Source organism: Theobroma cacao, chromosome 4 (genome assembly GCF_000208745.1).
Source record: "Theobroma cacao cultivar B97-61/B2 chromosome 4, Criollo_cocoa_genome_V2, whole genome shotgun sequence".
NCBI lineage: Eukaryota > Viridiplantae > Streptophyta > Magnoliopsida > Malvales > Malvaceae > Theobroma > Theobroma cacao.
Window position 1 is genome coordinate 22802406 of NC_030853.1, and position 16827 is coordinate 22819232.

General features: G+C 31.9%; 2 protein-coding genes across 4 annotated transcripts; both read right to left on the reverse strand.

Moving 5' to 3' along the window:
• LOC18602219 (F-box/LRR-repeat protein At4g14103) lies at positions 1426-3626 on the reverse strand. Of its 3 annotated transcripts, XM_018119304.1 has the most exons (5): positions 3585-3624; positions 3347-3399; positions 2126-3108; positions 1881-2033; positions 1426-1804 (listed from the first exon to the last, which is right to left on the reverse strand). In XM_018119304.1, exons 3-5 carry the CDS (start codon positions 3065-3067, stop codon positions 1508-1510), a joined length of 1392 nt encoding a protein of 463 aa, XP_017974793.1. In that variant the 5' UTR covers positions 3068-3108; positions 3347-3399; positions 3585-3624; the 3' UTR covers positions 1426-1507. The 3 variants fall into 3 exon arrangements, with proteins under 3 accessions (XP_017974793.1, XP_017974792.1, XP_017974794.1); XM_018119303.1 differs by lacking the exon at positions 3347-3399 and having other exon boundaries at positions 3585-3626; XM_018119305.1 differs by lacking the exons at positions 3347-3399; positions 3585-3624 and adding an exon at positions 3264-3339.
• Positions 6488-11011, reverse strand: LOC18602220 (probable receptor-like protein kinase At3g55450). The gene is made up of 5 exons (XM_018120213.1): positions 10829-11011; positions 8966-9636; positions 8004-8261; positions 7593-7715; positions 6488-7422 (listed from the first exon to the last, which is right to left on the reverse strand). The coding sequence occupies exons 2-5, from the start codon at positions 9590-9592 to the stop codon at positions 6790-6792; spliced, it is 1641 nt and encodes a 546-aa protein (XP_017975702.1). The 5' UTR covers positions 9593-9636; positions 10829-11011; the 3' UTR covers positions 6488-6789.

Sequence of the window (16827 nt, forward strand, 5' to 3'; positions counted from 1 at the left end):
GTTATGGTTTGTATATATAATTATTGAAATGTTACGTTTTTTTCATAAAATAATATATAAGTAAATAAATATAATTTTATATCAATAAACAAACATACTTTTTAAGTTTTCAATGTAATGACATAATTTTTTATTATTATTATTTATAATTAAAAAATTAAACATATTTATCATCATTAAAAATATTTGGTTTTGGTGAATGATTGTTTCATGATGCGCAAGAAGGAAGAGTCAGTCAGAGCGTGAAGCAGAGATTGCTAAAGAGGAATCAGCAAGAATGGGGCTCCAGAGAAGCAAAAGTAGACAGCAGCTCTAAACATGTGTCATCGCACCAAGATCCTTCCGAGAATGAAACAAGGTCACTTAATGAATTAGAATCCAAGAGCCAGGAGCAACCTACCCGCCAAGCTGGTTGAAGCTAACAAGGGACAGATAGACTTGAACTGCGATCCCGATCGTGAGGATGACGCACAATTAGGTTATACCCGTGTGAGCATGATGAGCCTTCTTCAAGTAGCAAGCCTTCCTTCGGAGACTTACCTGAAGGAGAACGAAGAAAATGGTGAAACTGGATCAGATAGAGTCGAGAACGATCCTTAATAAACGTCATCGTCCTGTTGTTTTATTTATTCTTTTTAATCCCGTTGGTGTATAAATTATAAGGTTTATAAGGCATTTGGCAATATTTTCTATAGAGGGTGCTTATTGCCTTTTTAATCACAAAGCATGCAGGCATACACAAAGCATTATTTGTTGTTTCTTAATTTAAAAGGGGGTGTATATTGAAGAACTCGAAACCAAAAGACGCCAGAAACAGAGATAGCATACTAATATATCTACACTTTTTGAGATGTCTGTGATTGATATTGTTGGCATTCCAGGTTTCTTTCTTTCACAGACCATTGCTGAGGGTGAGGCACAACATAATAGCTGTTTCCGTTCGGTCAGCGAAGAGCGTGAGATCGAGTAGGGACGAAGAATTAAGGTTTATAGGGCATTTGGCAATATTTTCTCTAGAGGGTGCTTTTGGCCTTTTTAATCATCAAATATGTAGATATACACAAAGCATATTTTTTTGTTTATTAATTTAAAAGGGGGTGTCTATTGAAGAACTCGAAACCAAAAGACGCCAGAAACAGAGATACAAATATGGATTCCTTGTTGATTCTTCCCCTCCTTCCTTTCAGCGCGAGAGGAAAGGGCTTTGTAACTTATGATAACGACTAGTTTATAATTAAGTTAATAATAATTATTTTTTCACTAAGAATTTTCAATGAAACCTCATAAAAAATAGAACTAAATGGAGATGGGCTAAAATAACTACCGATTGCTTGGACTGCACAATTATTAATTGTAAAGCTAATCAACACAAAGACAACGAGTTACCTAGTCGAAAACATAGAAATATTTAAAAGGTGTCGTAATTGCATTTGCAACTTGAAAAGAAAAGAAATAGTTTAAAACCACCAGAAGAGTATCCTCATTCCTCCGCCATGAAGCTAACATTTCAAACAAATTCAATTTTACATTTCTCAGAACTTCTAGGAAACTTTTTAATCATATTCTCATCTAGCTCTTCCTTAACTATTTCTTTGCCTGGATCAAACTTGATACACATCTTCTCCAAGACCTTGCTATTTTCTAATAAATACTTAACCACGTCCACTTCATCTTCTGATCCCCAAAGATTTTTCATCTTAATTTCCTTTAAATGTTGTGATAAGCAGTAAGGTGCAAATCTTGGTGAAATCCACCCAAAATTAGCCTCGCGCTCTATCTCATCCTCTTCATCCATGGGATATTCCTGATGAATAGCAAAACCATATATATTAATTCTAGAGATACCATATTAACCACTTAGCTAATATATGTCAACCTACCTTCTCCAACACAAGGGACTTGAGAATAGGTGAGATTTTTAGGAAATGCGGCAATAATTTCCATCCAAAGCAATAATCAATCCCCAATTGTAGATGCATCAAATGTAGAAATGTGGGGAAATCGTCAGCATCATTAAAAGCAGAGCTGAGAGTCTTCATGTGAACAACAAACAGCAAAACAACACCATCAAATATTGGAATGCATAAGAAATGTATAAGATTGTTAATTAGGGCAAAGCACTTACAGCAATAGTGTTTTCACGAAGAGTAAGAGACTTGGCATTTCTAACTCCTTTGAGAACTTCCATCACTCGTAAAGCTCGGTACTCGGATATTAAGTTGTCTCTGACGTAATTAGTATGGCCAATACCCACACGGGCTTCAATTAAGGAGGGTATTTCATCTATCACAAAAAAAGCTATGGAGGGATCTTGAATGCTAAGATATTCAAGCTTTGGGGTCTCAATAATGAACTCATTATCCAACTCATCTTTAAAATCATCATAAATCAACTTAATTTTCAACTTTTTCAATGTTGGGATAGAAATTTTGAAAGCATAATCATAGTCACCACCATACTGAAAGTCTCCGCATATAGAGAAATCTTCAAGCACCGGACAGCTACATAAAAGCTTGTTCAAAAACTCGTCATCTGGACTCGTAACATCAACATGAAGGACTTTCAAACTGGGGAAACATTTGTTTGTTGGGGGAATATCGAAAACGAAGTCGTTTCCCAGATTTAGTGCCACTAGTGAATCGCAACTTGAAAAGTTATCAGGCAACCTAACTGGAATTCCTTCCTCATCTGATGAAAGGAGGAGGAGCTCAATCTCCTTCACGTTGCAACTCATGGCATAGCGAATCCAATCATTGACACGATGTAAATCGCTTTTTAAGTCATAAAATCGGAGACTGAATTTCTCAATGTCGTTAGTATGGCGAAGGCGAAGAACGCGGTCCACAAAGTCCATAAAAAAATTACGATCACCAAGGAAATCATCAGCATCGAAGTCAAGATTGTCTATATGAGTCCAAAGGTACCTCCATTTAGTTGCCAATACGCTTGTTTGAACCGCTTCTATTGTTGGAAGATGAGAGAGGATGTGACCCAGAACCTTTTCTGGTAGTTTGCTGATAACATCTTCTTCTTCTTTCCTCATTACTTTAAGTGTACCCGTATCCATTGGTCAAGTTAGGGCGCTTGTGACTGACCCTGTAACTGCAACTGCAACAACAACACCCGATAATATAAGGATTTAGGATATGGCAAAGGCCAAAAATGCAATATTTCTTCAACTAATTAATGGACAAAGAAAATCAAAGGGAGTCACTAAAACAAGTTAGTTGGCAATCAAGAAAATCAAGGGAGGCAGAAAATACACGACTTCTTGCATTAAAAACATTTCCATCATGCAGTGAAAGCGAAGACCGAAGAAAGTGAAGGCTTAAAACATAGAGAAAACCTTAGGAAATGATTTTTCTTATGCTGATCCCTCTGCTTCACTTAAAAGTTCCCCTAACATACAGGATAAAGATTGAAGAAGAAACTTAGAACCCGTGACGTAAGAGATTTTGGAAGAAAATGAATAAAGGAAAAGTGGAAGGAAATGAATAAAAGAAAAGAAGTTCTCTTCAATTTTAAAGGGATGACTAACGAGGCGAAAACAAATCGGAAATAAGAATAAGAGTAAGATTACTTACAAGTAGATGAAAAGTCTCAAAACCCTACTAGCATGATTAGAATAAGTGAAAATGTTTCTCTGTTAATAGAAATTAAAAATTTTTGTATATATAGTTGTTGAAAAGATATGTCTTTTTATAAAATAATAATAAGTAAATAATTGTAATTTTATATCAATGAATAAACATATCTTTTGAGTTTCATATAACGAATAGATATAATTTTTTATTTTTATATATAATTAAAAGTTAAAAATATTTGCCATTATTATTAGGAATGAATGATTATAATTTAATGTAGAGATGGTAGGGTGGAGGAAGGCAGATGATGAGATTCCTTGTAAATAGTAACCCAAGGCTGAAGAAAGAAAAGATACGGTTTTGGTGAATGATTGCTTGCGGTTTGCAGTTACCCGTTCGCATTATCCCCACTAATCGTTCGTGTGTGTACTTCATGCAACGCAACTGAAACCTCAACCGTCACGCTTCATCAATCCATTACACATCAGCTTAACCGTTACGCTTCATCATTGGATTACACATCAGTGCTAACTTAAAATGTGTTTTAAGATTAAGATTCAATTCTTAATATTCGATTAAACAAGATTTAATCAAATATTAGAAAATAATTTAAAAGTAATTTAATTAATTTTAGTATTTTCTTTTCATAAAATATTGGATTGTTGAATATAATTTAATGAGATTTATGAAATTAAAAATGTTTATAGATTGAATCGAGTTGAGTTTTATTGACATCTCTAAAATTTCATTCAAATGGTTTCTTTTTTTTTTGGGGGGATTTGAAAATTTCATTCAAATGTTGATCCATTTAAATTTATTATTAAATTACAAAAATTATATTAACAGTTTGTATTTTTAACTATATTTTAATATAAAAAATCAATTTTTATTAATATAACAATATCCTGCTTGAGCCATAAATCTTGTCCATAGCCCAGTTTGAGTCAGGCCAGGCTCACAAGTATAATGAGTTCTCGACCCATGGACAAGTCTATTTCAAACTTTAAAGATGAAGTACGAGACTATAATCTTTTAATCAAATCAAATACGAGGATGAATGAATAAATAATAAGGAAATTAAAAAAGTTTAAATATAAAATTTGTGCTAACTAGAATATAGATATTTAATATGTTCCTTTGAGTACTTTTATTTATATCATAAATATTTATGAATTTTTATCTTTTTTATTTGGACTTTTCGTAAAAGATATATACTTAAAATATTCAATATAATAGGATTCAATTAAGCCTGGTTTAAAAAAATTGTGATTAAATTAACAATTGAAATATTCATGTTTTTAATACTCAAATTGAACCGAGTTGGATTTTCATTTTTAATTTTTAAATGTTATTTTTAGTTTATCAATAGAGATGGAGTGGGTAAGGTGCCCGTTTATTTTGAAGTATCTGAAACCCAGATCGCTTACTATTTAGAGCATCCAAAACCTTAACGAAAATGTTTAAAATTCTATCTTAATTATTCATAACCTAAGCAAAATTATTTTGATAAAGAAAGCTATCATAATTTAATAGATATTCGTTAAAAAACCCAAATCCGACCTGATCAATTCATTTTAATAAAGTAAATTATAATACGAGAAATGTATAAAAAAAAGTCAGTAAAATCATCAATTTTACAAAAAATAATCACCAAGTTAGTTTAATAAAATGAACTCCTGAACTTGTTGGTTAAGGTGTGGAAAGAGTAAAAGAAATGATAAAAATTTGAATCCTTTCATTTGTAATAATTTTTTTTCTCAAACGTAGAGATGTAAATGGGTAGAGTAGTCTGTTTTTTTTTTTTTTATATGTATCTTACTTGAATTTGTTTAATTAAGAAACTACTCAAATTTTATTAAAACTCGAATAAAATTATAAAATATTATCTAAAATTGAACTTTAATAATATGACATTATTTTCTAATTACCTAAATTCGTGAAATACTTAATTAAATAAATCAAACAATAACTTAAATAACTAAAAATCATATAAAAATTAATTTTATATTTATTAGTTTATAAAAAAAAGAGGTTGGTTAAGATGACAAAAGTTTGGGTTGAAAATAACGAAGATAAAAGTTTGAATCCAAACAATTATAAATTTTTGAAACATTATATTTAATATGTATAGTCTAAAAGGTGATACTCAAAATCTACTTCAACTCGAGTAAGATATTAAAAGTATTATCCAAATTCATCTTACAATTGAATATGAGGTACTCGAACCTTATATTATCGGATTAGGTACCCGTAGATATCTATATAATAACAATCCATTTACATATCTATTCAATAATAACAACTTTAAATGAAATTCGAATCTAATCAGTTAAATGGTTTTAAATAGTGTCTTAGCTCTTAAAATTGAACTCTATTCTAAACCGCATTTGAGAAATGATATTAGTATTCATAATTTATCTGTATCCATTTAATACTATTCAAAACCATTTTAATCAGGTTTAATAGAGTAAAGTATCCGAATACAACGTTTGAGCTGCCATCCCTACTTATATACATAGTTTAAAAATAAAATATTATTTTTATTTTATAACAAATAAAAGAGTGAAAAACCTAATACAGTTCGACTCGGTTAAATTGTTTCAATTGGACAGAATTTAGTACATGTGAGCCCAAACCAAAATCGAGCTGAATACGTTGAAAGAACGTTTCGAACCGAAAATTGTGATTTCCAGTCGGTTTTCCATTTTGGTTTTAATTTTTTAAAACTGAAAGTAAATAATACAGAATTTCAAATTTTCATTTAATAACCTGGGAACCGTATCGATAAGCCCGTCCTGAACCGAACGCCGTTATTTGAGTTGGCTCCTCGTACACAAGTGGAAATTTCTCATAGGTGCAGATGAAAGTGATACGCACGGAAAAAAAAACAAGAAGTTTCATGGTTACTACTAAGGAGTATAGCGTCCTCTCAGAAAAAATCATTAGGATCTCACATCCTGTACATAAGTAAACTCTGATATATGAACATACGTATACACACACAGACACCATAGCATTTTGGATTGGAAGAAAATAATCGATCCATTTTCAGATCAGGCTTGCACTCTTATCTACAAAACAGCATCCTCTTTTTCATCATCTAGAGGAATAGGGGGTGGAAGAACCACATCTTTATCTTCTATATGTTGTGTTGAATTTAAAAGAAGAAAATAAACAAAAAATGAAAAAATGCATATTATAAACATCAAAATCCTTCCACACTAGCCCTTCTAAGGGTTGCTGATGATGATCTCCGACTTTCTTGCCTTTCAAGTTCCTCTAATGAGAGGGTAGAGGAACAAGCACGCGGTGGAAGAGTCAATGGCAACGCAGGTGGTCTTGTAGGAGAAACAGACAGCCGGGCTCCAGATGGTGGGGATGGTGAGAAACTTAGCCTGGGTGCAGGAGTGATGATCCCATTAAGACTAGGTGACCTTGACATCTGTTTTCCAGCAATTGCTGCTGGCTCTTGCAGAGGAAACCGACAGGAATATTTCATGTCTTGGATAATTTTCAGATGCTCAACTATGGTTCTCATGGTCGGCCTTTCTGATGGGTCCTTCTGGAGACATCGTTGTGCAATGTCAGCCACTGTGCGGGCGGCTTTCATAGGAAAGCGACATTTGAGCTGAGGATCCATGATGAGTGACAATCGACAATCATCGGCTAGGAATGGTCGGCTCCACTTCACCAGATTCCTCTCTTCCCTGGGATGTCGGCTGTCCAGATTCTTCCGTCCTGTGAGTAATTCAAGTAGGACAATTCCAAAACTCCAAACATTGCTCTTTGGAGTTAGCCATCCTCTCTCCAAAGTCTCTACTGAAAGATTTGCCACAGCCTGCGCAGATGGAGAATTAATCACCTTCTAATAACTCAAATATGAAAATTTTATCACATATAAGATCAAATGAAAATCTAGTCAACTCATCACACCATTATCTGTCTTTTGAAAGCAACAAGAATTATGGATCACCTACTTAGAGACCAATTGGAAAGGTAATGACTTACAGCAGAATTAGTTGAGATCTCTTCTGTCTCCGGAATATGACCAACACACCCATATCCTGAAAGCTTTGCACTGAAATCCTTGTCAATCTGTATGTTGGTCGTTGAAAATTCATTGTACATTGCCTGCATATAACAACATTCTTTCTGTGATTATGCATGTAGAAAGTTTGGAAAAGTAACTGTGAAAATGAAAGGAAATTTCCAATAGTTACTAACCTACACAAACTAATGCAAAAAGCAGAGGGAAATTGTTTCATAACATCCACAAAGGACTAAATAAAACAAAACAGAGCTTATCAAACAGAACTATCATCCCCATTAGGCATGATCAAAGCTCAATCCACAGGGGCACATGATACAATATCATTCAATTTCCTCATCTCAAAATGTAGACATAGAGATTTGAATTACCTGAAATGGCCCTTCCTCATGCAAGAAAGTAAGACCCTGTGCAGAACATAAAGCAATTTTCATCCGGGTATTCCAATCAAGTGGTGGTCCATCTGATCTCCCATACAGAAGCCGATCTAAGCTTCCATGAAACAGCCTCTCGTAGACCAACATTCTTTGTTCTGAACTATCGCGTGCATGGTATCCAAGCAATTTACAGAGGTTTGGATGTTGCAATGATGCTAGAGTGTTTACTTCATTTATAAACTCCCTTAAACCCTACAGGTATACAGAAAGAACAGAGTGAGACTGGATAACAATATCCTCAACAATTTCCATAATTAAAAGCAAACATTTTAGTTTTGCAGTCTAACCAGCACAATATCCATTACTTGTTTAACTCAATTTATTTTTATCACTATTGGCAGGCATATGAGATGAGTTAATATAATAAAACAGTATATTTAAGGAAGGCAGGTGTGTTAATTCAGCCAAAGGAAAGGGCCAGTGAATGCTGACTCTCCCTTTCCCCTACCACAGCAAAGATACAGGTGAGTTCACCACCACAAGCATCTTAGTGGAGAATGAGAAAACAATTGAATTTTCTAAATAAGATATTTTATGCTAGATAAGCAATTGAAAAACTTTTGAGCTGCAATACTTCCAATAAGTTTGGTCTTATTTCTAGACTCTTGATCGTATTCCATGAGAAATATAAAATATAAAAGGACCACCAACAACAAAAACCTTTCCCATTAAATCCATCAACATTAAAGGATCACGAAAATAATGCAAACTAATCTAAATTACCAACAACTTCCTTCTCCTTCTTTACAACTGGAAATCATGTCAGGCTAGCAAAGAAACAATAAGGAGAAGATTGTAAAAAGAAAAGGAAGGAGATTTAATTGTATAGTATGTGGTTTACAAAACAGAGCATCCCATAAACTGTAAATTTTTCATTAGTAGAAATTTTATTGTACCTGAGTGGATGGGTGAAGGCGAGTAACAGTAGCTTCAAACTTCTTTGAACTTGACGTATCATCTCCGAAGGAAGCCTTATACATAACAGAAGACAGACCCTCAGATGTGTATCGATCAGAAGAGAAATGATGGCAAGCAGCTGCGATTTCTTCATAAGCAAAGTTTCTTAGTGTTCCAGAAGGAGGTAGGGGCAATGGTCCAGAAGCAAAGAGAGGGCCACTGGCATTCCCTGTTTTAAAGCTTCCCATTGTCTTCAGCACAGTACCATGGGGAGATGGAAGTGGAAGAGGTTGTGGAGTTGATGACCTTTGTTCCTTCACTAACACAACACGACTCTTCAGTTCTTCCTGTTCTTCAAATTCAACTGACGCAAGCGCATCTTGCTCAGCAGCATCAAGACTTGATGGAGCAGATAATGCACGTGTCCTATTGCTGGTTGACTTGTTATTAGGTTGAATTGGTTTTACTCTGGTTCTAAAACTTGGGGGTGCAGATTGCAGTGATCGGGTCTGAACTTGGGGCTCAGGCAGTGTGGTGGGCAAGTGCTCCTTATGAGCAATGCGATTTACAAAAACTGACTGCTCAGACTTTTTCTTCTTACTTTTCAAAACTGTAAAACACCCCATCTTATATACAAATCTCCTAAACTGTATTTAGGTCTTTTATGTTTCTGCCGAAATAAAAATAAGAAAGCACACACAAATCAAGTCTGGATTTAATAAGAATTGGAACATAATCAATACCAGCATATAGGCATAAAAAATCCATGACACGGTGTGTCAGAAGGACAAAAAGGGATTGGAGTAACTCATTGCCTTGTCATATCAGACGAACAATTCATATACACCAACAAAACTAATAATAAAAAACGGCCAGTGCCTAAACTACAACATTTGAGCCATCAAACATCTCTTTATGATAAAATGGGCTTCATTCTTTAAACATGTTACACAGAGTGGTTATATAAAATCATATGTAAGAAAACATGGCCAGATAGACATCTACACAAACATTGCATTGTAATTTACATCAAGTCCACATCAAACCAACCCCCCCATCTTCAATTCAATAATAACTGCATAGATTCTCTGGATGAGGCATATGCCAAACTAGTAGCACGTCGCTCGAACAAAGGTGTTCCAAGTTCAAATCTTTTATAGCCAATTACTACAACAAACGACTACATGGATGACTTGTGACACATTACATCACTAATTTGCCAAGGCAGCAAACTCCATAAACTCTAAAATAATTTAGTGAACAAGCTGACAACCAGGTTATAACTTTCAACTGCATATTTACCAACTAAATCATTGACATGGCTCAATAAATAAAGAAAAAGAGAAATAACATCAAGGACATGGCATAATGCAATTTAAACGGCTAAAAATTACTGGGGAATTTTTTTAAAAACCTACAAAAAATCCATTGCTCCGCAAACCATTTTCATGGCACAAATCACTAAACATACAAATGGGCAGCATTAAATTTTAATAACAAAAATTGCAAATGCGTTGATACTTTCTCCTTCCCACCCAGCCCCACACATGCCAATATATATGTATAAGAAAGAAGCATCTGAGCAGCAGCTCGGTAGAAAAATCAATCCCAGATCCAAAATAAACCAAACGAGTGAAAGAAAAAATAAATTTGCACATCCACCAATCAGTTATTGGAAATTTTCCTATCTGTATGACTAATATAAAGCAGAGCATGCCCATTTAAACAATAATGAAATCAAATCAGGCAACAAAAGCAAACAACACAGCTTTCAGAGAAAACCCACCCTGAAATCGTTAGTTTTTTTCAATGATTTCTAGCAGAAACAACACAAGGCAAAAAAAAAAAAGTGAGAATGAAACCTTATGAAAGCAGGTCATGCAAGCCAAACTTGAGATAGATTGAGAGGTGCAAAAATGGTGAAAGCTGAAATGATTCCTGTTGTTTTGTTTAGATGAGGAAAACACCTTTGCAAGTCAAAGAAAGCTGATGGGAAAAGCTGTTAAGAGTAAGAGATTATTGAGAGAGAGAGAAAGAAAGAAAAGTAGGCCAAAGATGAGAAGAATATTATTACTATTATTATTAGAATGAAAATAAAAATTGAAGAGAGAGAAAGAGAGACTGAAAGAGAAATGGAGCCCATTGAGCAGTGGTCAAACCAACCAAAACCCGGATTTAATTAACAATTAAAACCTATCATTATTGTTATCTCTCTACAACAGAAATGTGCTTCCCATTTCCTACCCTTTGACACTTTTGCCCCTCCACTCACTTTTATATAGTATTCTTTTTCTTCTTAGTCTGTGATAAATAAAATAACAGAAAATTTTTCAGAATATCTTTTTTTATTAATTTAAGGAGGATGTCAAAGTGCCCGTACGGTTCCCTTATTGAAGAGAAAAAAGTTCATTAGTAAACTTATTTATTTATATCATTTTATAAGTAATTGCATTGAACTTGAATAATACAAAAGTAAAGAAAATAGAATTATTTTTACTGTACTGAAATTGTAAAAAGGAAATATACAAAATAAATGTAGAAAAATGAGTGTACAGGGGATTTGTGGCATGAATGGAAATTTTGGAAAGATGCGTGAGGAAAAGGGTAGATTAGGTGTGCACCTCAATTTTCAACGAAGAGCGCCTCGATTGAAGTGACAGGCCAGTCAAAGTTTTGAAAATTAGTTTTTTTTAAAAGCATGTTTCCGGTGCGGTCAAAGTGACCTATCAAGATAGGCATTTGACTATCAATAGCGACCGTCCGATTCTTTCCCGGTTGAAAGATCCTCGGTCAGGATCTGCTCTTTTAAAAGTTTGATGGGACCCACCGACATCAACAATTTTGTCCTTTGCCTAATTTGGTGGTGCACACGCGCCTGTTCGCGTGGGCGATTTTTCCGTAACCGGAAGAAGGAAAGAAAGAGAAAAAAAATGTGGGTCCATCTGGGCCTACTTAGGTGCCTTTTCACTGTTCAATGAGTGCTGCGATCCGGCGTCGGTTTAATGCTAGTTTAATGCAGATTTTATGTTGGGCCCAATCCGGAATCAGGCTGGGCTCATGCTCTCGAGTTCTTGGATTTGAAATTTTGAAAATCAGATCACAAAGAAATCATGTCGTATTCAGCATTTAAGGAATATTGCAGTTTGTTTTATTTCCCTTTCATCAAGGTGCAAATTCAAAGTCATCCACATGTGAAGAGGTCAAATCCCTGATCTTTCAAATGGGAGGCTATGGCCCCTTATCTGGAAATATAAAATAAATGTTGCGAATTGTAAGTGAAATGGGAAATTTTAACTCTTTTTATTTGCGATTTGAGAGATATATAAATCTTTTGTCAAATATATAAATGGAATAAGAGATGTAATCTGTTTTCTTTAGGGTGATAAATTAAATTTACAATTTTTTTTAACGGATATAATTTTAACACTTTACTTAGAATAATTGTTTAATTTTTTATCATTTTTAAATCAAATTATGAGTAGAGTATATATATATGGAAAATTAAAAATTATAACATTGAGCCTTTTATGTTTTACTTAAAAATCATTTTTTTCACGAGTTAATGAGTACTATTAAGAAAAGAAAATAATTAGTACTAATCAACTGTCCAATCCTTTATGTTATGAATATATTTGTAAGTATCCATTTATATTATTTATATTTAAATTTGAATGTAAATTAGATTAGATCAACATTAGGATTTAATCTATCTAATCCCTTAGTATTATCTTCATCTTATAAATTCTATCTAGATAAGGGATTATTAGTCTATAAATAAACTCCTTCATTTTATTTATAAATACACACTTGAATAAGACATTCTTGCTCCCTCTAATTACTTTCTTTCCCTCTAAATACTTTCATTTATATTTTTCTATAGTTATTCTTTTAAAATTTATTTCATAACACATTCTTAGTACGATTCTCTAATATCTCAAGTTTTGATATTATTTTGTTTTCATCATCCCTAGCTTTAAAAGGATTTCAATGGTTGGTCTTTAATTTCTGATTGTAACAAATCAAATAAGTGACGTGATATCTCTTTAGTATTTTCATTCCCTAAAAATTAACCTTAATATGAATTTTACTATCATATAGTATATGTTATATTTTGTCTCTTGATTGGAAAGTGAATTTGCTATTATATAGTTATTAATGAAAAATCATGAATATTCATTCCTTGAAGTGAATGCGACAAATGTGCCACTAATAAAAAATTATAAATTCGTTTATTCCTTGAAATGAATACGATTTCATTTAATAATTATAGTCGATGTCATGAATCTATCTATTCCCTGAAGTAAATGCCACATTATTTAATAATTATAATCACGGATATGGAATAGGTTGTCATAATAATTTACACTATCACTATTTTAATTAAGGATAATTTTACTACTAAAACTGGATGGATAATTTTACCATCAGATGTGGATAGATAATTTTGCTACTAAACGTGGATAGATAATTTTATCGCTAGAAATGGATAAATAATTTTACCACTAGAAGTGGATGAATACCTTAATCCACTAACCCTCAAGAAGTGGATAACCCATTAAAAGTGGATGAATACTTATAACTCACCAAAAGTGGATGAAAACTTTCAACCCACCAGAAGTGGATAACAAATCAAAAGTAGATGAATACTTGTAACCCACAAAAAGTGGATGAATACCTTCAACCCACCAGAAGTGGATGATTAATGAAAAGACAAAAATATAAAGAATAAAAGGAATATTGAAAATAAATTTACCATTGGTTACGTACCTATTGTACGTCCTAAATTCTGTCAAGCATCACTAAAAACTAAAACATCATCTGATGATTTTAATTATGGCAAAGTTGATATAGCACATCAAGATATTTGTCCACCCTGAAAGAGGAATTAATTATATGATTAGTAATGAAAATAACCATTATTGATTTTCTTGTTCTAAAAAAGGAATTGATCATTTGATTGGTAATGCAAATATTCGAGAATGAACTTAATAGTAATTGGTATATTTTAATATAACTATATTATGAAGATGCTTTAATATGTTCTTATTATATTTAAATGATATGTTCTTATTATGTATTTTAATTATGTATTTAATGTTTTTTCATGTTCACTTGTTAATTTCTTATTGTATATATCTTATTTTATTGAAAAAAACTATGGATATTCATCTTGTTGAATCCAAGATCTATGATGTAAATATATGTTTAGCAGACATTGCTATAACACACACTATATTTAAAGACAAGAAATATTTTTCTCACTTGACAATGGAAAAAACTGATATCAATACAATATCTGATAATACAAGATTAATCTGATATTTTACTACCTTGAGGAATAAAGTTTATAATAAAAAATGTATTATTTTCTTTTAAGTTTCAAAGAAGTTTATCAAGTTTTAAAGATATTCGTCTAAATAGATATTATATTGAGACAATGAATGAAAGAGACACTTACATCTATTATCTCAAGGAAGAGGCATGTGTTGAAAAAAAATTACTCATTTTGTTCTCTGAATTAAACTATAGAAATATTAGAATAATTGAAACTCATAGTAAATCAAAAGTTTATTAATAATTTTAATGTTTGGCATGACCGATTGAACCATATTATTGAAAATTAATATGATCATTCATAGAAAAATTAGAAAAGTTTTTAATCTACTGAAATACTCATGTGCTGCTTGCTCTCAAGGTAAATAAATTATAAAGCTATCACCAGCTAAAGTTAAGACTAAATTCCTTACATTTTTGAAACATATTTAGGGTTATATGTGGATTCATACATCCATCATGTGAACCATTTAAATAATTTACGGTTTTAATTGATCCATCAACTAAATGGTTAATGTGTAAGTATTATCAACTTGCAATTTGATATTTGCAAGATCAATTGCCCAAATCATTTGTTTGGAAACACATTTTTCTGATTATGTAATCAAGACAATTCATCTTGACAATATTGGTGAATTTATATCTCAAGCCTTTAATATTGCATATCAGTTGGAATAACTGTTGAAGAACCTGTTGCTTATGTTCATATACAAAACGATATAGCAAAATCATTTATTAACACTTTCAACTAATTGCAAAGCCATTACTTATGAAATTTAAACTCTCAATTTCTATTTGGAGGCATGCCATTTTGGATGTAGCATTATTTGTATACAACAGGCCAAACAAGTTATTATAAATTCTCCATTATATAATTGGTTTATGGTCAATAACCAAATATTTTTCATCTACGAATTTTTTGGTGTGTGATATATATTTTAATTGCTCCATCATAATGCACAAAGATAAGTCCTCAAAGGAAGTTAAGAATATATATTGGATACGAATCTCCATTTGTAATTAAACATTTAAAATTATCAATAAGAGATTTATTTATGACAAAGTTTGTCGATTGTCATTTTAATAAAACAGTTTTTTCAAAATTAGAGGGAGAAAATAAATAGCTGAAAAAAATTTCTTAAAATGAATTATCATTATTTAGTTTTGATTCTCGCACAAATCAATACAAACTTGAAGTTCAAAAGATAATTCTTTTGTAAAATATAGTGAACCAATTGCCAAATGTATTTACTAACTTGAAGAACATAACTAAATCTTATATACCAGCAACAGATACTCTTATTAGCATTAATGTCCTTGTAGGACAAAGCACGCCCAAAGCGTAGAGACCAATTGGTTCCAAAGATAAAATCTTTGAAAAAGAAAAGAAGCAAATATTCAAGATAGTCAGAAAAAGGAAGTAGAAACTCTAGAAGAAACCCTTAACATAATTGATAAAAATTTTAGAAGAAATTCATATACATAAAATCATTGAAAATGAAGATATCTTAATTAATTATGTCATGAAGGGAAAATATAGAACTGGAATGAAATAAATGTTGACGATATTTTTGTATATAATATATAATGCAATATTATGAAAGAAAATGAAGATCTTGAACATACATAAGTGAAGAATGCAGATATAGAAATGATTAGCCAATGTGAAAAGACGCAATCAAGGTGAAATTCACTTGCAAAACATGAAAGTTTTAAACCTATAGTCCGTACACCAAATGATGTAAAACTAGTGAGATATAAATGGTTATTTGTGCGAAAATAAAATGAGAAAAACGATATTATTATATATAAAGCATGGCTTGTCGTAAAAGGTTTTACCCAAAAACCTAATATTGTGAGATATATTCTCTTTGTGGTGGATGCAATTACAATTCTATATTAATTAGTCTAGCAATAAATGAAAAAATTGAAATGCGTATAATAAATATAGCTATAATTTATTTATATGGCTCACTTGATAATGATATCTGCATAAAAATCTCCGAAAGATTTAGGTTGTCTGAAGCACAAAATTTGAATTCTCGAAAAAAATTATTTGATTAAATTAAATAAATCTTTATATGGATTAAAGTAATCAGACACATGTAGTATAATCGCCTTAGTAATATTTGTTGAAAAAGGCTATAAAAATGATACTATATGCTCATGTGTTTTTATAAAAATATTCAAATATGAATTTGTGATAATTATTGTTTATGTTGATGACCTAAACATTATTGGAACTCTTGAAGAGTTATCAAAAACCGTGAATTACTTAAAGAGAGAATTTGAAATAAAAGACCTTAAAAAATAAAGTTTTGTTTGAGTCTTTAGATTGAATATTTGACAAATAAAATTTTATCCATTAATCAAATTATATAGCAAAAGTGCTAAAACAATTCTATATGGATAAAGCATATTCATTGAGTTCATCAATGGTTGTAAGGTCACTAGATGTGAAAAAAAAAAAATTTCCGATCTCGTAAGGATAATGAAGAACTTCTTGGTCTTGAAGTACCGTATTTTA

Coding starts and splice junctions, on each gene's coding strand:
- LOC18602220 (XM_018120213.1), bottom strand. CDS start 9,592: ATGGGGTGTTTTACAGTTTTGAAAAGTAAGAAGAAAAAGTCTGAGCAG. Junction 8,262..8,965: donor GCCTTCACCCATCCACTCAG/GTACAATAAAAT, acceptor GTATACCTGTAG/GGTTTAAGGGAGTTTATAAA. Junction 7,423..7,592: donor AGATCTCAACTAATTCTGCT/GTAAGTCATTAC, acceptor CCATCTGCGCAG/GCTGTGGCAAATCTTTCAGT.
- LOC18602219 (XM_018119303.1), bottom strand. CDS start 3,067: ATGGATACGGGTACACTTAAAGTAATGAGGAAAGAAGAAGAAGATGTT. Junction 2,034..2,125: donor TTCGTGAAAACACTATTGCT/GTAAGTGCTTTG, acceptor GTTCACATGAAG/ACTCTCAGCTCTGCTTTTAA. Junction 1,805..1,880: donor AGTCCCTTGTGTTGGAGAAG/GTAGGTTGACAT, acceptor GCTATTCATCAG/GAATATCCCATGGATGAAGA.